The sequence below is a fragment of the Schistocerca gregaria genome, chromosome 3, assembly GCF_023897955.1.
Source record: "Schistocerca gregaria isolate iqSchGreg1 chromosome 3, iqSchGreg1.2, whole genome shotgun sequence".
Taxonomy (NCBI): domain Eukaryota; kingdom Metazoa; phylum Arthropoda; class Insecta; order Orthoptera; family Acrididae; genus Schistocerca; species Schistocerca gregaria.
The window spans coordinates 417,066,099-417,089,664 of record NC_064922.1 but is presented as its reverse complement, the minus strand read 5'-3'; the positions used below and the strand labels follow the sequence as shown (position 1 = coordinate 417,089,664).

The window sequence follows — 23,566 nt, the reverse complement described above, 5'->3', positions numbered from 1 at the left end:
TATTTGCTGTTTCCATAGGGTTGCTAGGATATCCTTCGGGGACATCAAAGGGTAAAGGTGGGACAAGTCCATTCTGTAGGAGACAATTTGACACCAAACCTCCTCCGGCATCTCACTCAAGTACCTAAGAGGTAGGGATCCTGGGGAGCAGGGGTGGGAAGGGTTTCCTGCCTTTTATGCTATCTTCTTTATCTTCTTCGATCCCAGCAACCACATCTCTTTTTTCCTTGCTTACTTCTCATATTGAGAACTTGCCTATCTTTTTCCTCTTTCCATATTCATAAACTTCTGTCGTCTCACGCGGTCTGCACGTCCAGCACGAGCACTGGTCCAACTGAGGCGCCAGGTGGAAATGGCATGGCAAGCCGTTCCACAGGACTACATCCAGCATCTCTACGATTGTCTCCATGGGAGAATAGCAGCCTGCATTGCTGCGAAAGGTGGATATACACTGTACTAGTGCCGACATTGTGCATGCTCTGTTGCCTGTGTCTATGTGCCTGTGGTTCTCTCAGTGTGATCATGTGATGTATCTGACCCCAGGAATGTGTCAATAAAGTTTCCCCTTCCTGGGACAATGAATTCACGGTGTTCTTATTTCAATTTCCAGGAGTGTAGTTCGGTAATTTTCACATCTGTCAACACCCACTTTCTTTGTGATTGGAATTATTATATTCTTCTTGAAGTCTGAGGGGATTTCACCTGTCTCATACATCTTGCTCACCAGATGGTGGAGTTTTGTCAGGACTGGCTCTCCCAAGGCCGTCAGTAGTTCCAATGGAATGTTGTCTACTCCTGGGGCCTTGTTTCAACTCTGGTCTTTCAGTGCCATGTCAAGCTCTTCTCGCAGTATCGTGTCTCCCATTTCTTCTTCATCTACATCCTCTTCAATTTCCATAATATTGTCCTCAAGTACATCACCCTTATATAGACCCTCTATATACTCCTTCCACCTTTCTGCTTTCCTTTTTTTGCTTAGAACTGGGTTTCCATCTGAGCTCTTGATATTCATACAAGTGGCTCTCTTTTTTCCAAAGGTCTCTTCAATTTTCCTGTAGGCAGTATCTATCTTACCCCCTTGTGAGATAAGCATCTACAACCTTACATTTGTCCTCTAGCCATCCCTGCTTAACCATTTTGCACTTCCTGTCAATCTCATTTTTGAGACGTTTGTATTCCTTTTTGCCATGTTCATTAACTGCTATTCCTTACAGGAATTTTATAAAACTGCTTGATTAGAGTGAATTATGATGTACTGTATTGCAAAACATTTAAGAAGAATTTGGTTATTAATACATATTTTTCTTTAAAAAAAAACTTCAGTGTTTCAGGATAAAAGCTTTCCTTAATCGGGCATTCTAGTAATTTATTTTTAAAGGACCTGCAGAACATGAAGAATTAATGGTAAACAAAAACATTACAATCCTTGACACTGCAGGACTGAATGCCTCTTGGTGGCATACAAGATGCAATAAGGAAAGTATATACGCAGAGCAGAGACAATGAGAAATCATCCTAGTGGTGAAAAAGGCAAAAATGGGGAGGCCTACTGACATAGTGACATAAAGACAAATTTTTATGGTCTGGCACTTGGTAATGGACATCTCAGAAACAGTGAAGTTGGTATGCTGTTTGTGTGCTACTTTTGTGAGCATCGGACAGTGAAATCATGTGTAGCAAACAACGTGTTGAACTTCCAAGCCTCATTACAGAACATGGAAGTTGAAGACTTACCCAGGACCTATGATATATCTGACAAAATGTTGGTGTGTGCACAGGTGTTATAAGCACACTATTCAATACATATTGTTGAACATGATTCTCAGCAACAGATAACCCATGCTGATCCAATTACATCATCATTTGCAGCTGAAGTAAGCACAGGATCATTGTGAAGGGACCATGGATCAATGGAAATGTGTTGCTGGCTCATATTAACCTTGTTTCTTGGTACACCACATTGATAATTAACTTCAGATATGACTTCTCCCACCAGGATAACTGTCTATGTCATAAGGACATAATCATCAGACAATCAAGTGAGGAGCTTGGTAGTGAACACATGTTGATGCCTTGGCTACCAAATTTGCCTTATCTAAATCCAATGGAACATATGGTACATTCTGCTCCCACAAATTACCAGTCCATGATTTATGGGAACTATGTGACACATGTAGACATGAGGTGTTATGCATCTCCAGAAACCTATCACACAGTTTATGAATCAGTGTCATGCAAAACTGTAGCTGTATTATGTTCCAAAGGTGGATGCTATTAAAAAGTTGATCATAATATTTTGGCTCATCAGTGTCTTCTTGTAAAAAAAAAGTACCAAGATTTATCACATTTTTCACTGTGTGTTAGTGTGTGAAGTAAGTAACATATCCATTAACCAATAATAAAAGCTAATACAGAGCAAGGCAGTGCAGTTCTCTGTCTTTCTTTTTCTTAAATTGGAGATATGTAAGCTGCAGTTCATCTACAATTTATGTCTGTAATTATACACAAACACTATAACACTATTAATTAGTAAAATAACTGGGAAATACATGTAAGAATTCTAAGAAACTTGATGAAGCCTGTGCAAGAAGTGTAGTTATCTACTTCATATAATATTCTTATGGCCATACATTATTCATATGGTTCACAGTTGCTGAATACAAGAGACATTCAATAATCAGAAGACAAATTGATGTAGAAATGAACAGTTTGTAGAAAGAGTTTAGTACTTTCATGACTTGAGGTTGGCATCACTAGGATGAGCTAAGAACAGTTTATGTATAAAAATTGTTTTGGTTATAACCTCAATAGTGTGCATTTAATGATGGTGTGTCTATCTGAAGTTCCACATTAGTTCAACAATGTTCAGTGATTATGTTTTTTTACTCCCTGAAGGTGAAATACTGCTTAAAATCTTTTCTCACATGATTTTAAAGTATGATGAAAGTTGTATGAACTGCAGAAATTTTTATAAGTAGGTAAAACAGTTTAAAAATGGCTGAACCTCAGTGACTGATAAGCAACATCTTGGTCGGCAAGTTGAATTGTCAACTCCTTCACTTGAAACCCACACTGACAACATTATTCAAGGAGAATACCATCTTAAATTGAATATATAGCAAAAACAGTTGCAGTAAGTGTTGGCACAGTTCATAAAAATTGTCAGTAACAAGCTAAAGTACAGGAGATCAAGTGCAAGGTGGGTCCTTGAAAGAGTTAACTTAAAAATGAAAAGAAACAAGATTCAAAGTGTATACAGACTTCAAAGAATGTTATGAAATGGAAGGTGACCATTTTCTAAATAAGATTTTAATATGTGATGAAACTTTGGTTCACCATTTTGAACCAGATATGAAAAGACAAAGCATGGAATGGAAGCAAAACAGCTCACTTGACCAAAAGAAATTCAAGCATCTTCAGTGATTATTTGGAAGTGCCTATTACTTGGACAAGCTGATAAACAAAGTAAAACCAGCAATGAGAGAAAAATGTTGCGGATCTCAAAAATGAAAACAAAAAAAAGTATGACATTGCTACACAACAGTTCTCACCCTCACACCACCCAGCTGACATCAGAAATTGTTTTTAAAAAATGTGTTGGGACATACTATGTCACACTCCATACAGTCCAGAATTGACTCCCTCAGATTTTCATTTGTATGATCCACTCAAGGAGGCTTACATGGAAGAAATTTCAGCAACAACAAGGAGGTCAAAGAATTTTGAGAATGTGGCTCAAACAACAAGAAAAAGACTTCTTTGCAGCACGTGTAAAAAATTAGTTCATCATTGGAACAATTGTATTAACAGTGACATTGATTATGTTGAGATATGGTAAAAGTCTCATTTTGTACAAATACACAGTTTTTTCTGCATCAATTTGTCTTTTTAATATGGAAAATCCACTACAAAGATTTGCCAGTCTGCTTTATCCAATATAGATGCATCAACAGTATTAATTTGGTTTGATATGATTTATGTATGGACACAAAAACAGCAGTGGTCTTAACCCACTGCTGCCCTCGCCAAAACTGTGTCTATTGTGTGGTTTACTTCCTGGCCAACCAGTACCCTTAAGATGTACTAGGAGACCTTTTACTATTTCCTTATAAGACATGATTTCTTCAGCCATTACTGACCTGATTATTCTACACGGTGGTCCATTCATCGTGACTGGGTCAAATATCTCACGAAATAAGTGTCAAACGAAAAAGCTACAAAGAACGAAACTTATCTAACTTGAAGGGGGAAACCAGATGGCGCTATGGTTGGCCCGCTAGATGGCACTGCCATAGGTCAAACGGATATCAACTGTGTTTTTTTAAATAGGAACCCCCATTTTTTATTACATATTCATGTAGTACTACATATTCGTGTAGTATTCGTGGTGCTGTAATAGTCACAAACATAAGACTCATAATTTTAGATTAATAATTGGTAAAAGGTAGGTTTTTTAAATTAAAATACAAAAAATAGGTACGTTTGAACATTTTATTTCGGTTGTTCCAATGTGATACATATACCTTTGTGAACTTATCATTTCTGAGAACACATGCTGTTACAGCATGATTACCTGTAAATACCACATTAATGCAATAAATGCTCTAAATTATGTCCATCAACCTCAATGCATTTGGTAATACGTGTAATGACATTCCTCTCAACAGTGAGTAGTTCGTCTTCCATAATGTTTGCACATGTATTGACAAAGAGCTGACGCATGTTGTTGGGCATTGTTGATGGATCACGATAGCAAATGTCCTTCAACTTTCCCCACAGAAAGAAATCTGTGGACATCAGATCCAGTGAACGTGCAGGCCATGGTATGGTGCTTCGATGACCAATCCACCTGTAATGAAACATTCTATTCAATGCCGGTTCAACCGCACGCGAGCTGTGTGCCGGACATTCATCATGTTGGAAGTACATCGCCATTCTGTCATGCAGTGAAACATCTTGTAGCAACATCGGTAGAACATTACGTAGGAAATCAGCATACCTTGCACCATTTAGATTGCCATCGATAAAATGGGGGCCAATTATCCTTCCTCCCATAATGCTGCACCATACATTAACCTGCCAAGGTCACTGATGTTACACTTGTCGCAGCCATCATGGATTTTCTGTTGCCCAATAGTGCATATTATGCCAGTTTACGTTACCACTGTTGGTAAATGACACTTCATCGCTAAATAGAACGTGTGCAAAATATCTGTCATCGTCCCGTTATGTCTCTTGGGCCCAGTGGCACAACTGTACATGACGTTCAAAGTCATCGGCATGCAATTCTTGGTGCATAGAAATATGGTATGGGTGCAATCAATGTTCATGTAGCATTCTCAACACTGACGTTTTTGAGATTCCCGATTCTCGCGCAATTTGTCTGCTACTGATGTGCAGATTAGCCGTGACAGCAGCTAAAACACCTACTTGGGCATCATCATTTGTTGTGGGTCATGGTTGACATTTCACATGTTGCTGAACACTTCTTGTTTCCTTAAATAACATAACTATCCAGCGAACGGTCCGCACTTGGATGATGTCATCCAGGATACCAAGCAGCATACATAGTACACGCCCGTTGGCCATTTCGATCACAATAGCCATACATCAACACGACATCGACCTTTTCTGCAATTGGTAAATGGTCCATTTCAACAAGGGTAATGTAGCATGAAGCAAATACCATCCACACTGGAGGAATGTTACATGATTCCACATAATTATACGTTTGTGACTATTACAGTGCCATCCATCTATCACAAAGCGAAAAAAGTGCTCCAACTAAAACATTCATATTTCTTAACGTACTACATGAATATATAATAAAAAATGGGGATACCTATTTAAAAGAACACAGTTGATATCCGTTTGACCTATGGCAGCGCCATCTAGCGGGCCAACCATAGCGCTATCTGGTTTCCCCCTTCAAGCTAGACGAGTTTCGTTCTTTGTAGTTTTTTAGTTTGATGCTTATTTTGTGAGATATTTGGCCTGGTCACTGTCAATAGACCACCCTGTATGTCTTCTTGGTCTCCAGAGTTTCACATTGGAAGGTTAGATGTTGCATGATTTCATCTCCCACACCACATAGTCTACGGGCTCTTTCCTCTATAACTGTCATTGTAAGTGTTCCTTAAAGTTCCTATGGCTAGTCATGGAGCCAACCCTGAGTTTAATCTATTGGCTGCTCAAGCACTGATCCAGCTACATATTTTAGGTTTTATCATCATCTTATTGAGGATCAGGCAGGCTCCAGCCAAATAAATGGAGTGGAGTTGTGCCTGTCATGGCCAGTCTGTTGGCTTGTTCATTGTCATCAATTCATGAGTGACCGGGAATCCACAGAAGATTTACCCTGTGGTTTCCATTTGTAATCTTATCCTCCCACATATCACTATTGAAATTCTCTGTCTTTGGACAAATTTTGAAAGCTTCAAGCAGTTTAAGATATACAAAAGGAGAACTGTTTACTTTTCTTGATTTTCTCTTCTTGTTGTTGGCTCTAATCCTTGTTGTGTCTAGGGGTACATTCTTGAGGCTGCAATTTTTTTAACATTTTGGGTTCCTGAAGATGAAATAACTGATGAAGATTTGTGTGTTGCTATTAATATCTTTTTATTTTATTCCATTCTTCTAAATCACACCGACTTCACAATTATCACTTCTATCACACCAACAATTACATTATTGGTGGCACAATCAAAAACACATCTGATTCCATCAGAGGCATGCCCACCACTACCACTTACATTCTGCAGCACTAACAACAATCAAACAAACTTTCTTGACAACAGAAGAATCATCTCCAAGATATAACGTTATTTTATAACCGAGTCCGGAAATAAATTTAATAATTAGGGTTAGACTGTGCAATTGATAATATTAATTTTAAAAATGCCACAATTAAGTAATTCCACTTATTTTTAAAAGAAGAGTAATTTTAATTGTACTTACAGAGTGTAATAAATTAATTTCGTTTTACATATTTGAGCCTGAAACATAACACATCATATCAAAAATCATGTGAAGTTCATTCAGTTAGACAGCTGATATAATGTTCATCTATAGAAGAATCAATAGTATACTTGGTATCGCTTATTACTTAAAAGAGAGAGAGAGAGAGAGAGAGAGAGAGAGAGAGAGATTATGTTAGAGGAGGATAACCCATTATGGATGTATAGAAGTATTTGATACACAACATATTAGAGAACATAAGAGAAATATCTACTATACAAATTGTAATCTAAACATATGTCAGGATATGGCATTTATATTTTCAGATCTGTGGAACACACTGTCACAAGACAAAAAATCACAAGGTCAAAATTACAACATTACAGCACTAAACTGCAGAAATAATTGCAAAGACAATGTAAATTACTAGAATGTATAAATTTTAAGTCAAGATCTATACAATCAAATCTTCAAAATCTTCAAAAGAGAAGAGAAAAATTTCAGAGCCTAAGTGTACCGATAGTGAGCAGACTCGAAAAACTGAAAGTGATGGGTACAGTCCAGAAAAAATGTACTCAATCCTATGTAGGAATCAATCAGCCACATAAACCATAATATTGAAGGATATGTTAACTTAAGAAAGAACAGAATGATGGAAAAATATTAGGGCCTAAGTTTACAATGTAGGGATCGACTCATGAGTCCAACCTACACCAAGTACAAACCAGCAAAAAAAAGTTTTGACACAACAAAATGAAGAAAGCCCATAATCATCTCAAGCAGTCCAATTATGTATAAAGAGTAATTCTGAGAAGCATCTAGCTTCAATCAATGGTTGTACGCTCTCCGTACAACTAACCTATGTACATAAAAACCTAGAAGATTCCTTTACAAATGATGAAAAAATACATATTGATTTAAAGTTACAAAATGGTTTGAAACTTAATCAAACTTAATCCCCCTACATGCATTTATGCTGAATAACACTGTCTTTAGCAGTCTTGGCTAACAATTCACAAATATTAGACACAACTCAGATGCAGTCAACAGATGCTCAAGTACAATACCCAGCACACATGATCTCTTGCAAATTGACTGGTCCAGCAGGGTCCAGCCATACTGCAGTGTGGAGGAGTGGATCTGCTAACATCTTTCAGTTTCCTCCTTAGAGTTCTCATCACATGCTCCAACAGATAGGTAACTTCCTACCTAATAAACACATCAAATGCTGAAACATTGTTTCATATACTAAATATGCTGTTCAATACCTTCTTCACATTGCATGAGGAGCTACCAGATCTAAATTTGAAGGTGGATGCTTCTTTTGATAATTGTCATTACAACTTTTCTTATTGTACTGGTGACTTTTGATATGTTAGTCTCATAGCTTTTTAAATTATTACCACTATTTCTTTTATAGTTTGAACTTTCACCTTGATGTAAAGTTTCGTTGCGGTCCTTATTTATTGCATCAAGTGCACCAACAAAAGACACCAACTCTTCTATCGTTTTCTAATGACTACATAAGATGTCTTTTCCCACATAGATTGGCAATCTTCTAATTAAAATACGTACTAGTCCTTCTTCTTCCATTGGCTTACCTAAATACTTTGCTCATGTTAAATGCCAATCAAAATATTTCCTCATAGTACCCCAAGTATTATTTTAAAATTTTGGGTCCAACAGATCTGACATTAACATTTCCTGAGCACTGGCAGACAAATACTTGTCTTAGATTTACTTTTAAAGTCTCCCCAAAAGGAAAAATTCTCAGTATTCACTGTTCCCCATTCTGAGGCTTTCCCTAGAAGGTACCCCAGAGCAAATTCGATCTTCTTGGAATCTTCCCAATTTTTTGGAAAATCTTTCTAAGACATGGGTCGGATGTACATCTCAGTCTGGGTTAAATTTAAGGAATTGTCTAGATAACCCTGAATTAGCTCCCCATTGCAAATCAGTCACCGCTTCACTGGTTAACACAACCTTATTTTATTTTTTTCTATTTTGTCTTGGATAAGCTTAATTTCTCTCCACAGGTCGTCCATACCATTTCTGGTATCATTAAGTTTGGAAGAAGCAATAGGCAATATGTTCCCAGATGTTATTCTCTTGGTAACCTTTCATTCTATAATTTCTCCAAATTGTTGCTCCAAACTAGTTACATTTATAATATCAGAGTTAGCTATTTTCTCTTTGAAATTCCTTTCTACGTTACCTACCTGCGTATGGACACCTGTAATTTGCAATTGAATAATAGGCATCAATTCATTATGCTTATCCACACTCTCTTTCAAAGTATTCATTTCCTGTCTTACATCATTATATTTAATTGTACACTTTTTCAAAAGATCCTAACTTTTCAATAAGTTCTGATTCTACATTATTACATTTGTTCGCAATGTTAAATTCCAACCTTTTTAATAAATCCTGAACAGTACCATTCCGTTCCTGACTAAAGTCGGTAAACATATGATTTATATGAATAGTCAAAGAATTTGTCAACTCATTCTTTAAAACTACTTTTAAATTCTCTACTTTATTACTTATGGTGTCGAATTCAGTCTTCAAAGCACCCATGCATTCACATAGATTACTAAATTCCTTGCTTGAAGAGTCAACTTTGTTGTTTAACAAACCTAAATTTGTCATTTGAGTATTTTATTGATAATTTACCAAATCTAGTTCTTTACTTAGAGTCACACACTGAGCATTTAATTGAGAATTTAATGAGTTTAGCTTAGGACTCTGAGCTTTGATTAAATTGATCAACTCAGCCCAGTGAGGCACTTCTTTGCTAATCTTCATGGCCATAGCTGGGTGTTGAGTTTCCCCAACCTGTTGTATCTTTTCCATACTTTTATATGCCTTAGCTCTTGTAAGCATTTAAAACTAACTTTAAAGATGATAATTACACAATAACAGTTCACTCAACAGTATCTCGTACCACTTTGTACCAAAGTAATCAAGCTTTGTTTCACACCTACCTGGAGTAGAATTCCCGTTGTGTAGGTGAGCAGATGTGGTCACAGGTCAGCACAGGTGAACAGCAGCTGGTGCCGGTGGCATCAGATGTATGTTGGTTTCCGTGTCTGCGTCCCTGCAATGTATGTGAGAGCTGCATACTCCCCACACTGTATCTTCTTAGCTGAAGCGTTCTATGTGTACTTCTTAGACAAATACATCAAAATCTTCTTTACTATTTTTATCATTGTGAATTTTTCATTCCATCAATGTTTTTCCATTTAAATTTTCCTCCATTGGATACTTTAATGTATTCCATTGTCTTGTAGTAATTCCTTTGTCTTATTATGTTCGGTTGCTATGGCAACACACAATAGCTTCTTCTCTCATTTTTGGCTTAAAATTCCTGTTTTCTTGGTCCTTTCAGACAGGTCGTCTTGTTCTAACACTCTGACGACTTAAAGTGTGAGTGTGGATATGTGTTATATTGACTTATTCCCCAAATCATCTTCAAATCCTTTATGAGGTGACTTACTTGGAATTTGCAGCCACTCTTCCTTACTGAATAGCCAGCAGCTGGAAACCCTCTTGACTTCTTCTCCATCGAATAACGCTAGGTACAGGAATTTTTAGACTCTTTCTACTTATGAAATAAGTAGAGAACAAACTTTACTTTTCATCAACTAATGATGTATTTTATCTCCATACACAATACAAATCTCACTTTCCACATGAATATGTAACTTCCTGCAAGTCTCTCATGCAGTCGGACATTAGAAACAAATTGAATTACAGTTAAAAGAAAGTTGGCTTAGATACCATGCCCTTTCTTAACATGAATCATAAAATGAGTCTTGTTTCTAACAAGGTTGCATCAAGAGCCTACATGAGTACTTTTTCCACTGTTCTTGTTTTAATAATAATAGTCAATGACACAATAAGCACAGAGCTGCACGTAAACTCCTTGGTTCTTCCTTACACACTCACTAAAACATCTGTGGATTGCCCGACAGGTACTTGTCGGTACCATCCAATGACCGCATCTACTTTCTTCCTGCAACTTATTTTAAACTTGCACACACAGACATGTGGCACAAAGAAGATAGGATTCTACCATCCCACACTCATATCCAGAATGTCATGTGTTCGAGACTGTAAAAGGCTGAGCGGTTTTAGAATTTACACAGAAATTCTCATATCACTACACAGCTGATACAATGTTCATCTATACAAGAATCTAGAGTATTCATGATATTGGTTATTTCTATAAAGGTAAAGCTAGAGGAGGATGACCCATTATACCCTACTCTAGGGTTTCTTAGCATTCTGCAGTGATCTTTGATCTCATTTTTATTAGAAGGCACACAACACTGCTCCAGCTGATGTAAGTTTTTTATTAAAACCACAACCGATTTCATGCCAAATTACGTGCATCATCAGGTGATATAAATTGTGTGTACAACATTATTTTATGCAGTCCTGAAGTCTCACCCTGTCCTGCATTGATAAATTAAAACCCACTTGAAGTGTTTGTCAAATTGAAAAAAGAGGGATATCCCATACCATCAGCTGGAGGCAAAGTGGGCATGGCCATAAGGAACACTGAACTCAGATTTTGTATCTCAAGTCTATACATGATTTCAATATTTTGCTCAACTTGCCATCATATTCAGGAAAATTATATTTCCTAGCAATTTACTGACTTTTGCTGTCTATTCATCGGCTGTGTTATTAAACTGATAAAATCAATTTTAAGACAATATGTATATTTTGAAATCAACATAGAACTAAAAGGCATCAGGGTACATAATTAGAAGAAGTTTAATGGAAATTATGATTATTGTAATATCAGTAATGGGCAAGTGCAACACAGAACCTTTGAATGTATTCTTCAAGAACCAGTCCACTAACTCAGTTATTTTGAGAACATTAAATGTGAAAGCTCAAACAACTAACATACCTCTCCATACATAGAATTTAGCTACCCTCTCATTCACTCCTATCTGGCAAATGAAGCACCATGTATAAATCTGTAATGGGCACTGCAGCTGTCAGACTTAGGAAAACTGCAGTGTAAAAGATCACTGGAAATTTTTATTTTTCTTTGCCCTAAAAGCTACATAGCACAAAAGAGTGAACTACTTAGATTCTTTTATTCTTACCTTTTCTCTCTAAAGTTGTAAGGTTTAGTCATCAGAGGTAATATATGCTCAACATCATTTTCATGGAAGAATGAAACACACCGTTTCTTGTCACTTTTCTCTAGTTTTTCACCTGTCTCTGAATTCAGAATATGCACTTTTACAGTGGGGTGTCTGATAAAGTTATTGGTTTTCAAATGATCAGTCTTGTGGACAAACAAACCTATAACTTTTTCATAAGTATACTGTTTTGTGGAACTATTTTGAGCATCTGGTAGATCTGTTACAACTTTCTTGCATGCTAATTCTTCATAATCTGAATGATTACTTCTCTGATCCAATTCTGCAGCTGAGTATTCACTATCAACTAAATTTGTTCCAGATATTTCTTCACTAGAATGATACACTGATGTAGTACTTTCCCATTCTGGCATTGTTTCACAAACAGATCGTGATTTTTTCATTTCTGAAACATTATGATGCAAAGCAATGTCTTCATAGATCTTTTCAGATGAGTTAGAGGCATTAAACTTTTTCTTCCTTTCATCTCTGTAAGATATTCTTCTGGAATTTCTTTTCTCTCTTTTAAAAGCTTCACTATCAGAAAAGTAGTTATGTCTTAAATTATGATCACATGAATCAAATTTCTGATATTCTTTGGCCTCAATTAGTGATTTGGTTGTGGACTGGCACTCTTCCTCTTGATTATTTGTTGGCGTGGTAACATTTATTGTGCCATCTCTGCCATATTCTGCAGCGGGCAACTGATCAGAGGAGTTACTTAATGAATCATGAATTGCACTTCGTTTCCCACTGTGAGTGGCATCAATATTTCCTGATTTAGATGCACTGTATTCCTGGGTTTGAGAACAATGAATACTCAAACTTGAACTTTCTTCTGATGATGTTATTCTTGAATTACTCTGACCACTTTTTCTCTCTGAATATTTAATATTATTTCTCTTCCCTTTTGTATCTTTACCAAATTTATGTAACATTTGTTCAGTTACATTCCTTTCTTTCTGTTGTCCTTTATCTTGAGAACCAACCAACAAGCTCTGTTTACTATTACAAATAGCAGTGTCACGTGTCTCCTCATGTTGACTATCCATTGTGAAGGAGTCATATTTTCTCCTGAAATTCTTAACCTTCTTCCTTTGTGGGACAGCATTAGTATGTTTGTAATCAGCAGACTGTCCAGTATCATCTGCATCCTATAACAGTGGAATAGGGTAAGTAACAATGTACATCTGAATGAGAAGAAAACAAAGTTAAATGGCATGCATGGTCTTCTACAGTGGAATTCATGAAAGAAAGTAAATATTTACCTAAAATTCTAATATAGTGCAGGACATCTCAATATTACTAGTAAGGAAGTTATGGCAAAAATGGGAAATAACAGTAATCAAATTACCAAGGTAATCACACTCTCATTGTTATGCTCCAACAGAAAAAGTCATGACTGTGACGAAAAGATTTATTATGAAAAGGAAAGTTGCTACTCACCATACAGCAGAGATGGTGAGTCACAGGTAGGCACAACAAAAAGACTGTCACAAATAAACTTTTCAGACAGTAATGTCTTCATCAAAAATATACGACACACACACACACACACACACACACACACACACACACACACACACACACACACACAACACACAACTGCAGTCACAGGCAAACTGAAGCCACACTGTAAGCAGCAGCGGGTAAGGAGGAGGGTGTGGTGGGGAGGGGGAGGGATAGTAGGCGGACAGTGATGTGGTGCTGGTGAGCATGCAGGGACGAGGTGGGTACAGTCGGGAGGTTAGATGGAGGACAGGGGAGAGGTGGGGGTGGAGGGGGGGACTAGTGGAAAAGGAGATAACTAGGATGATGTAATGAGGGCTGTGTAGTGCTGGAATGGGAACAGGGAAGGGGCTGGATGGGTGAGGACAATGACTAACGAAGATTGAGGCTTATGGGAACGTAGGATATATTGCGGGGAAAGTTACCACCTGCGCAATTCAGATAAGATGGTGTTGGTGGGAAGTATCTATGCAGCACAGGTTGTGAAGCAGTCACTGAAATGAAGGATGTCATGTCTGGCAGTATGCTCAGGGAGAGGGTGGTCCACTTGCTTCTTGACCACAGTTTGTCGGCGGCCATTCATGCGGACAGACAGCTCGTTGGTTCTCATGCTGACAAAGAATGCAGCACAGTGATTGCGCCTTAGCTTGTAGATCCCATGACTGGTTTCACAGGTAGCCCTGCCTTTGATGGGATAGGTGATTGTTGTGGTCGGATTGTAATAGGTGGTGGTGGGAGGATGTATGGGACAGGTCTTGCACATACAACTATTACAGGGGTATGAGCCATGGGGTAAGGGGTTGGGAGCCCAGGTTGTGTAGGGATGGATGAGTATATTGTGTAGTTTTGGTGGACAGTGGAATACCACTGTGGGAAGGCTGGGAAGGATAGTGGGCACGACATTTCTCATTTCAGGGCATGACGAGAGGTAGTCAAAACCCTGGCGGAGGATGTAATTCAGTTGCTCCAGTCCTGGATGGTACTAAGTTACAAGCAGAATGCTCCTCTGTGGCCAGACAATAGGACTTTGGGAGGTCGTGAGAGACTAGAAAAGTAAGGTATGGGAGATTTGTTTTTTTACAAGGTTGGAAAGATAATTATGGTTTGTGAAGCCTTCAGTGAGACACTCAGTATATTTCAAGATGGACCACTCATCCTGCAGATGTGATGATCATGGATGGCTAGGCTGTATGGAAGGGACTTCTTGGTAGGAAATGGGTGAAAGCTCTCAAAGTGGAGGTATGCTGGTGGTTAGTAGGTTTGATATGAACGGAGGTACTGGTGTAGCCATCTTTGAGATGGAGGACAATATCTAGGAAGGTGGCTTGTTGGGTAATGCCCTTCAAAGGAGAAGTAATTGTGGGTGAGGATATAGTTGGGTCATGGTGACTAGGAACAGGTTGTTGGTTTGGAATCCATCAGGCATTGGGAAAGGTAGTGTTCAATAACAATATGGCATGGTTCATAAGTAATTACTATTTTGAAATTAAAAAAAGACGTGCCAAGATATCTCAATAATTTTATTTTTACATGAAAGCCTGTACCTTAATCTACTTTTCTACATAATTTCCATCAATATTGAGGCACTTATCATAATGTTGTACCAGTTTTTAAATATCCTCCTCATAGAAGTCTGCCACCTAACTTGTTACCCACTGCATCACCACTGTTTTGATCTTGTCATCATCTTGAAGAATCTGACCACCCAGGTGTTTCTTCACGTGCAGTCACAGATGGTAGTCACTGGGCGCAAGATCGGGGCTGTACAGAGGATGATCTACAGTTTCCCATCAGAAAAATGTGATGAAGTCTTTGGTCTGATTTGCCACATGCGGATGGGCATTGTCTTGCAGCAAAACAATGCCCTTGCTCAACTTGCCATGTCTTTTGTTCTGAATTGAATGGTGCAGATTGTGCAATGTCTTACAGTAAGCTGCTGCATTGACTGTCTCATTACAAGGCAGAAATTCCACAAGCAATACCCCTTTTATGTCCCAAAAAACTATGCACATTATTTTCCAAGCAGAAATTGTTTGCTTAAACTTCACTTTTCTGGGTGAATCTGAATGCCACCATTACATGGACTGTTGCTTTGATTCTGGTGTGACATAAGCCACCCACGTTTCATTGCCCATAACAATTTGGCTTAAGAAATCATCACCATTGTTATGGTACCATTCAAGAAAAGTCAATGCACTGTCTAAACATTTGGTTTTGTGCACATCCGTCAACATTTTCGGAACCCAACGTGTGCACAATTTTCGATAATTCAAGTGCTCAGTCACAATGCCATAAAAAACACTACGAGGAACATTAGGAAAGTCATCCCACAAGGAGGAAATCATAAAGCATCTGTTTTCTCTCACCTTATTGTCCACTTCCTGCACCAAACTTTCATTAACGACCAAAGGACGCCCACTCTGTTGTTCATCATGCACATTTTTGCGGCCATCTTCAAATGCTGTCACCCACTTTCTTACCATTCCATCACTCATAATGATTTCTCCATAAACTCCACAGATCTCATAATGAATATCAATGATTCAAGAGCTTCCTCCTCGAAATGTTCCATGTACATATTTGCGACAATGGGTGAGAGTGGACTCCCCATGGCTACTCCTTCTGTCTGCTCATAGTATTCACCATCAAATAAGAAATAAGTTGATGTCAAAACATGTCTGGAAAGGTTGATGGTCTCTTTGTCAAATTTCTGTGACACCATCAACCCATTCCCATGTCCAGGTGTTGAATCGGTTGGCCAGTTGTAGAGTTCTTTGTTGGTAGTGTCCAAGCGCCACCGCGTGAAGCGAACTCTCTCTTGTACCAAAGCTACGCTGGCACGTTTCTTGATTCTTCTGGCTGCTGCTGAGTCAATGTGATGCTTGACCTTAGCAAAATTTGGTACCACATGTTCTTCTCGGCACTTCATAAGAAAAACAAAAGAACTCAGTAGATGACTTCTCCAACGACACAGCTTGTCAATCCTTTTCATGCTGCGATACATATCCCCCCCCCCCCCCCCCCTCGTAGAGGTATGTGATGTGATTCTTCAATTTCTCCAGCCATATTTTATGATGAAATCAGCACATCTAAAACCCATCTGTTTCTTTAGATATGTCGATGATACCTTCATTATCTCGCCGCATGGAAGAGATAAACTGGCAGATTTCCTCACACATCTCAACTCCAGACACTAGAATATTAAGTTCACCATGGAGATCAAAACGGATGGGATGCTCCCTTTCCTAGATGTTTCGATTAGAAGATGAGCTGATGGCACTTTGGGTCACAGCGTGTATAGGAAGAAGGCGCACATCGATTTGTACCTATATGCGGATAGCTGCCACCACCTGGCACAAAAGAATGGCATGCTCAAAACTCTTGTACACAGAGCTCACACCATCTCCAACAGGGATGGTCTCCAACAATAATTTGACCATCTGAAGACCGTGTTTTGGAGGAACAGTTACAAGGAGGGCAAATTTGGAAGTCTCTACATCCCACACATGCAACACCAGTGGAAACTGAGGATGACCCTCAGGAGAAGGTGAACTTGACTATTATTCCGTTTTGTGGGGCCTTATCCGGAAAAATGGGATGCATTTTACGTAAACACCAAGTGAAAACCATCTTCCGCCCTCAAAGTAAAACCTATAGCCTTCTTGGTAAATTCAAAGACAACTTTGGTCTATGTAAATCAAGGGTTTATCAGATACCTTGCCAATGTGGGAGTGTATACATAGGTGAGACCATTCGTACCATTGAGGACCAATGCCGAGAACATCAACGGCACACTAGACTGCAACAGCCCAGTAAGTCGGCAGTCACTGAGCATTGCCTGTATGAACTCCATAGCATGAATTATGACCAAACCAAAGTCCTGATACAGACTTCCAATACTGGGACTGTGTCATCGAAGAAGCCATAGAGATTAGAGTAAGGGAGCCGCAACTAAATTGGAACAGCGGTTACATCCTTAGCAAGGTGTGGGCACCCGCGATCACCCAGATTAAGAAGAAAAAGGATATTTCCCAAAGTGTACCGACTTCAGGGGAGGAGGGAAGAAGAACAAGAGCGGCGCCGGCAGACCCTCCTGAACAAGAAGGCCTAGGACGCAGCGCCCAGATGGCACAAGAAAGGACACTGTACCTGTACTGTGTGTGGGGCGTGGACCACACGAACTGATAGCAAGCGCCTGAGGGAGGAGGTAGATTGTCCTATATATACCTGGTGCCGGCCCACCACCGGTCAGTACATCAGCGCACCTGATGATGGCAACGTGGTCGATAACCAAAATATTGTGTCCTATGCAGACTCATACCAGGCTGTTCACCCGAGATTTATTTCGTCATAAAATACACCTGGAAAGAGTGAAGAAACACAACAAATTATTTTTTAATTGACAAACCTCTCATTTCGATCATCACATAAAGATACATGCAGTTTTTGTGACAAATTGCAATTTAAAATTCTAGGTTCATCAAATGAAGAAGAAAAAATGGAACTTAAAGTTGAAAAGGAAAGTCATCTCCAAAAATCAGAAGCTGCAAGAATGGCCAATGACCTATATGCAACCAGTAAGTTAGTGTTTACCTTTGACCTACAAAAGACACTAGCATTTTATAAACTGACAACATTCATATATTATTATTAAAAAAATCATGTTAGGTTATGATTTTGGGTGCCACAATTAAAAAGATAATCATAATCATACGTATTTTTGGGATGAAACAGCTAGATCAAGAGGCTTACAATAACTTGGTACCTGTTTGCTAAAGCATATTCATGAAGCAGTTACTTATCAGGAACATGAAGTTGGTTACAGTGACACACATGGTGCCCAGAACAGTAATATAAACATTGGTTTAGTGATAATGATAGAGACACCAGGCCCTGATTAAAATGTGCGCAATTTTAATGTAAAGTTCATGCTGTCAGTTCCTTGATACCTGTCTAATGAGAAAGACTTTGGTCTCATAGAAAAGAATTTAAATAAAACAGACTTTATTTCCCTGCACAAGATATTTTTAAGCAATAAGGAACACCAGCAGAAAAAATAAATTCTTAAACACAGAACTGAAAAATTCTGACTTTTTAGTCCCAAAGGAGATGTAGAATGCAAGAGTAAAGAGGAAGAAAAATGAAGAGTATAATGAATGTAATAATTTTCGAATGAAATGGATGACATTTGAGAGACAGAATCCATACAAAATGATGTGCAAGAAATTTTGAATGAGATTATTGATTTCTACGTGCTAAACTTCACCTCAAAATGTGGAAGAGGATAATCACAAGCATATGGCACAATTCCTAATTCTTTACTGTACCCACAGAGAAGAAAAGTGCAACTGAAGAAACAACAGGAATATTTAATTTGCTTCCTTTCAATCCTGCAGTCAATCACAGATATTTTTGTGGCCTACTAAAGTAGAAAATGTCCAAGAATGTAAATAACAGTAATGACTGATGAAGGTTTATTGATTAAGTCTTGTAAAGGTTGATACCATAAAAAATGTATTAAACTGTAATTGAATTGTAGTTGTCTACTAAGTAATTTATTCTGCCAAAAATGCTACATTCCATCAATTTTTCTAAAAGATTATTCAGGTTTATCCCAATATTGGATTTATTTTATTTTAATTGTTATGTATCTCCTTTGCCCCTACTTTTTGGACATAAGACTCATGAAATTTAATGAATGAAGTGCATAAATAGGAAAGGTAAATCCCTTGCAACCAGCTATGGACTGCAATATTTCTGATATATGGGTCACGGAATTGTCATCACTCAGTTATGTTAAAGCCTCAATATCTCAAAATGGACAAAATTGGAGGTGTACCACTGTTGAAATAAGGCCTTCAGTTAAACACTGAACTTCAGATTCTACAGCAACCTAATTTACTTTACATGATTTCGAGAATCATTCAAATGTGTCAAATGTTTCTCTAATACATTACTTCTAGACAATGCAATCAGGAAGTCGTTTCTGAAAGTATTTGTTTGGAGTGTAGCCATGTATGGAAGTGAAACATGGACGATAACTAGTTTGGACAAGAAGAGAATAGAAGCTTTCGAAATGTGGTGCTACAGAAGAATACTGAAGATAAGGTGGATAGATCACGTAACTAATGAGGAGGTATTGAATAAGATTGAGGAGAAGAGAAGTTTGTGGCACAACTTGACTAGAAGAAGGGATTGGTTGGTAGGACATGTTTTGAGGCATCAAGGGATCACAAATTTAGCATTGGAGGGCAGCGTGGAGGGTAAAAATCGTAGAGGGAGACCAAGAGATGAGTACACTAAGCAGATTCAGAAGGATGTAGGTTGCAGTACGTACTGGGAGATGAAGCAGCTTGCACAGGATAGAGTAGCATGGAGAGCTGCATCAAACCAGTCTCAGGACTGAAGACAACAACAACAAGACAATGCATTTCACAAAACATTTGATTTTTTTTTCAGTATTGTTTTATTTCAACTTCCTACAACTATATCCACATCTATACTCCACAAGCCACCTCATGCTGTGTGGCAGAGGGTACTTTGTGTACCATTGTCACTTCCCCCCCTGTTCCTGTTCCAGTTGCATATGGGTCATGGGAATAATGATCGCTGGTAAGCCCCTCAGTGGGCTTGAATCTCTCCAATTTCATCTTGATGGTCTTTTCGTGAGATATGCAGAGAAGGAAGCAATACACTGGTCGACTCTTTTACAAAATTATGCTCCCAGGTCTTTAACAGTAGACCACGCAATGATGCAGAATGCCTCTCTTGCAGTGTCTGCCAGTAGATACAGCTGAGTATCTCCGTGACACTTTTGCACTTACTAAATGAACCTGTAAAGAAAAACCCTGCTCTTCTTTGGATCTTCTCTATTTCCTCTATCAGTCCTATCTGGTGTGGATTGCATACTGATGAACAATATTGAAGTATTGACCAAACAAGTATTTTGTAAGCTACTTCTTTTGTTCATGGACTACATTTCCTGAGCATTCTTCCGATGAATCTCAGTATGACAATTGCCTCAGTGTGATTAATTTATGTGAAAACAACTGCTTCCAGTCATTGTTCTGCAATTGTGTAAGCATACAATAAATGGTCTTTCTGTCTATCTATTCACAATGTATAACATTTGTTTAAGTTAAGGGTCAATTTCCACCCCCTGCACTAAGCATCAATCATTTGTAGGTGTTGTGATAGTGCCACGACATTTAACAGTGCTGCCACGACAGTACGCACAAACGGCGATAGAGGCGCTCTGCAAATCGGCTGAGCGCGTCAGTGCCAACTAGCTACGAACGGCACTGGCCACATGTCACGGCACGGCAGTCGAATACAAGACACTGAGTTGTAATCATGTGATCAGCTATTGTTTCTAAGAGAGAGTGTGAATATCCACGCAATTATTGTGATTAAAGGTTATAACACATTTTGGCGACGAGGTCGGGATATTTTCACTGCGTTGTGGATTTGCGTGTTTGTGACGGGGCAGATATGGAACAGCTTATGCAAGTGCTCATTGAACAACAAACACAGCTGACGGTTACTATTCAGGCTCATCAAACACAGCTGACGGCAGCGATTCAGGCGTTCCTCTTCTCCGCCTCCATTCCCTCCTTACGACGAGGCCGCTGAAGACTGGGAGGATTGTGAGAAGCGTTTGCGGCAACACTTCTTGGCTTTCGACGTTGTCGACGCTCCTATGTGTAAGTCATTATTTCTATCTTGGATTTCCCCTCGAGTCTATCAGCTGCTATCTCAGTTAGCCCCTCTGCGGGAACCTGCCTCCCTGTCCTTCCAAGAAATGTGTGACTTATTGTCTGACTATCATCAAAAAAACACCCACGTCGTTGCCGCCAGCGTGGCGTTCTACCAGTGTCGTAAACAGCCCCATCAATCTTACCGGGCTTGGGCGGCGGAACTACACGGTCTGAGTAGGAAATGTCAGTTTGTCACGGACACACATCACGAGTCTTATGCAGACTCAATGGTTAGGGATGTTAATCTACGGCTTGCTCCTGATAAAGAAGTTCGGCAGCGTGCCCTCCAACTGCCAAACCCGTCGTTGTCGGAAGTTCTAAGCATCGCTCAATCCTTTGAAGTGTCTCACGCTGCTGGCACGCAAATCGACGCGTGGTGTGATGTAGGCACTGTACAGTCAACTCTCGACACGGGCAATTTGCCTGTTCCACAGGAGAACGACGATGTGGCGGCGGTTCACTCGCGTCAACAACGACGCGTTGGGCCGCAATGCTTGCAGCGAAACCAGCAACCACAGAAGCCGGTTCGTTCCGCACTTCCTTCTTGCCCCCGTTGCTTTGTACAGCACGACAGGGCAGCGTGTCCAAAACTTTGGCCCACGTGTAATTCATGTAGGAAAAAAGGCCACATTGCTTCTGTGTGTCAGTCCCATAAAGTTCCTGTCGACGAGGACGAGGCGTCGGACATGGATGTTCACTGTGTGCTTTCTCGAACAAATAGGTTGTTACTGTTCGTGTTCTGAATAAAGACATCCGCATGCAAGTGGACACTGGCTCTGCAGTAACTCTCATTAATTCTCGCACGTATTTGGCGTTGGGCTCCCCTCCTTTGTCTCCAGTTACGCGAAATCTGAGGACTTATAATAAACAGAAAATTCCTATTATGGGCCAGTTTGATGCTTCCACCGCCTACAAGTCTGTTTTTCGGCCCCTCACGTTTTATGTATCATGCGGACACTGAAAACCTGTTCGGTTATGATGCTTTCCAGTTGTTCGGGTTCTCCATTGATGATGATGTGCAGCTCATATCTGAGGATATTCCGTATCAACAGCTGGATGGATTGTGTTCTGAATTTTCGTCCGTGTTCTCTGCTGGTCTGGGTTGTGCCAAGGATTTTGAAGCACACATTACTCTTAAACCTACGGCTCGCCCTAAGTTTTTCCGGGCACGCCCTATTCCGGTGGCGTTGCGTGCACCTGTCAAGCCTGAGCTAGACAGGTTAACCACTTCAGGGATTCTCCTTCCGGTTACCTCCAGCGAATGGGCATCGCCGATCGTGGTGGTTTCTAAACCAAACGGGAGTCTGCGATTGTGTGGTGACTTTAAAGCCACCGTCAACGCTCAGAGCCTCATTGACACTTATCCACATTCCCCGTCCTGAGGAGTTGTTTACCAAGTTCGCTGGGGGCCAGTTCTTTTCCAAACTTGACTTATCGGAGGCGTACCATCAGTTGCCGTTGGACGCTACTTCCAAGGAATTTCTCGTTATCAACACTCCTTGTGGGTTGTATCAGTACCAGCGATTACCATTTGGCGTCGCTAGTGCACCGGCCATTTTTCAGCGGTTTTTGGAACAGCTCACGGCTTCCGTTCCCGGCTGCATAAACTATCTGGATGACATTGTTGTCACGGGAGCCTCCACTGAGGAGCACCTTCGTAATTTACATTCACTGTTTCGGGTTTTGCATTCGGCTGGGTTGAGGTGCAATCTGGACAAGTCACAGTTCTTCCAACCCTCCATTGAGTATCTTGGTTTCCACTTGTCCCGTGAGGGTATACGTCCTCTCCGTCAGCACATTGCGGCCATTAACGCTCTACCCCGGCCGTCTACAGTCAAAGAACTTCAGGCGTTTCTAGGCAAGATTGCTTATTATCACAAATTCATTCCATCCGCAGCGGCGGTAGCTTATCCTCTGCATCAGCTGTTACGCAAAAACGTCCCCTTCTGTTGGTCCGACAGGTGTGAGCAGGCTTTTGTCCACCTGAAGGCTCATTTGCAGTCGGCACCTTGTCTTGCTACATTCCGTCCGGGTCAGCACTTGGTTCTGGCGACTGACGCGTCACAGTATGGCCTAGGGGCTTTTCTCGCCCATTGGTATGAGGATGGGTCGGAACGACCCATCGCCTATGCTTCCAAGACCCTCAACAAGGCGTAACGGCGTTACTCTCAAATCGAAAAG

At 39.7% G+C, this 23,566-nt stretch overlaps 1 protein-coding gene across 2 annotated transcripts in view; it reads right to left on the bottom strand.

The window, feature by feature from the left end:
• The window catches only part of LOC126354332 (jouberin-like), a 259,936-nt gene that overhangs the window by 193,254 nt on the left and 43,116 nt on the right, over positions 1-23,566 (bottom strand). For both annotated transcript variants that reach the window (XM_050003897.1, XM_050003898.1), the window contains exon 2: positions 12,081-13,273. In XM_050003897.1, the coding sequence (XP_049859854.1) occupies positions 12,081-13,273 (1,193 nt within the window). The remainder of the gene's footprint in view (positions 1-12,080; positions 13,274-23,566) is intronic.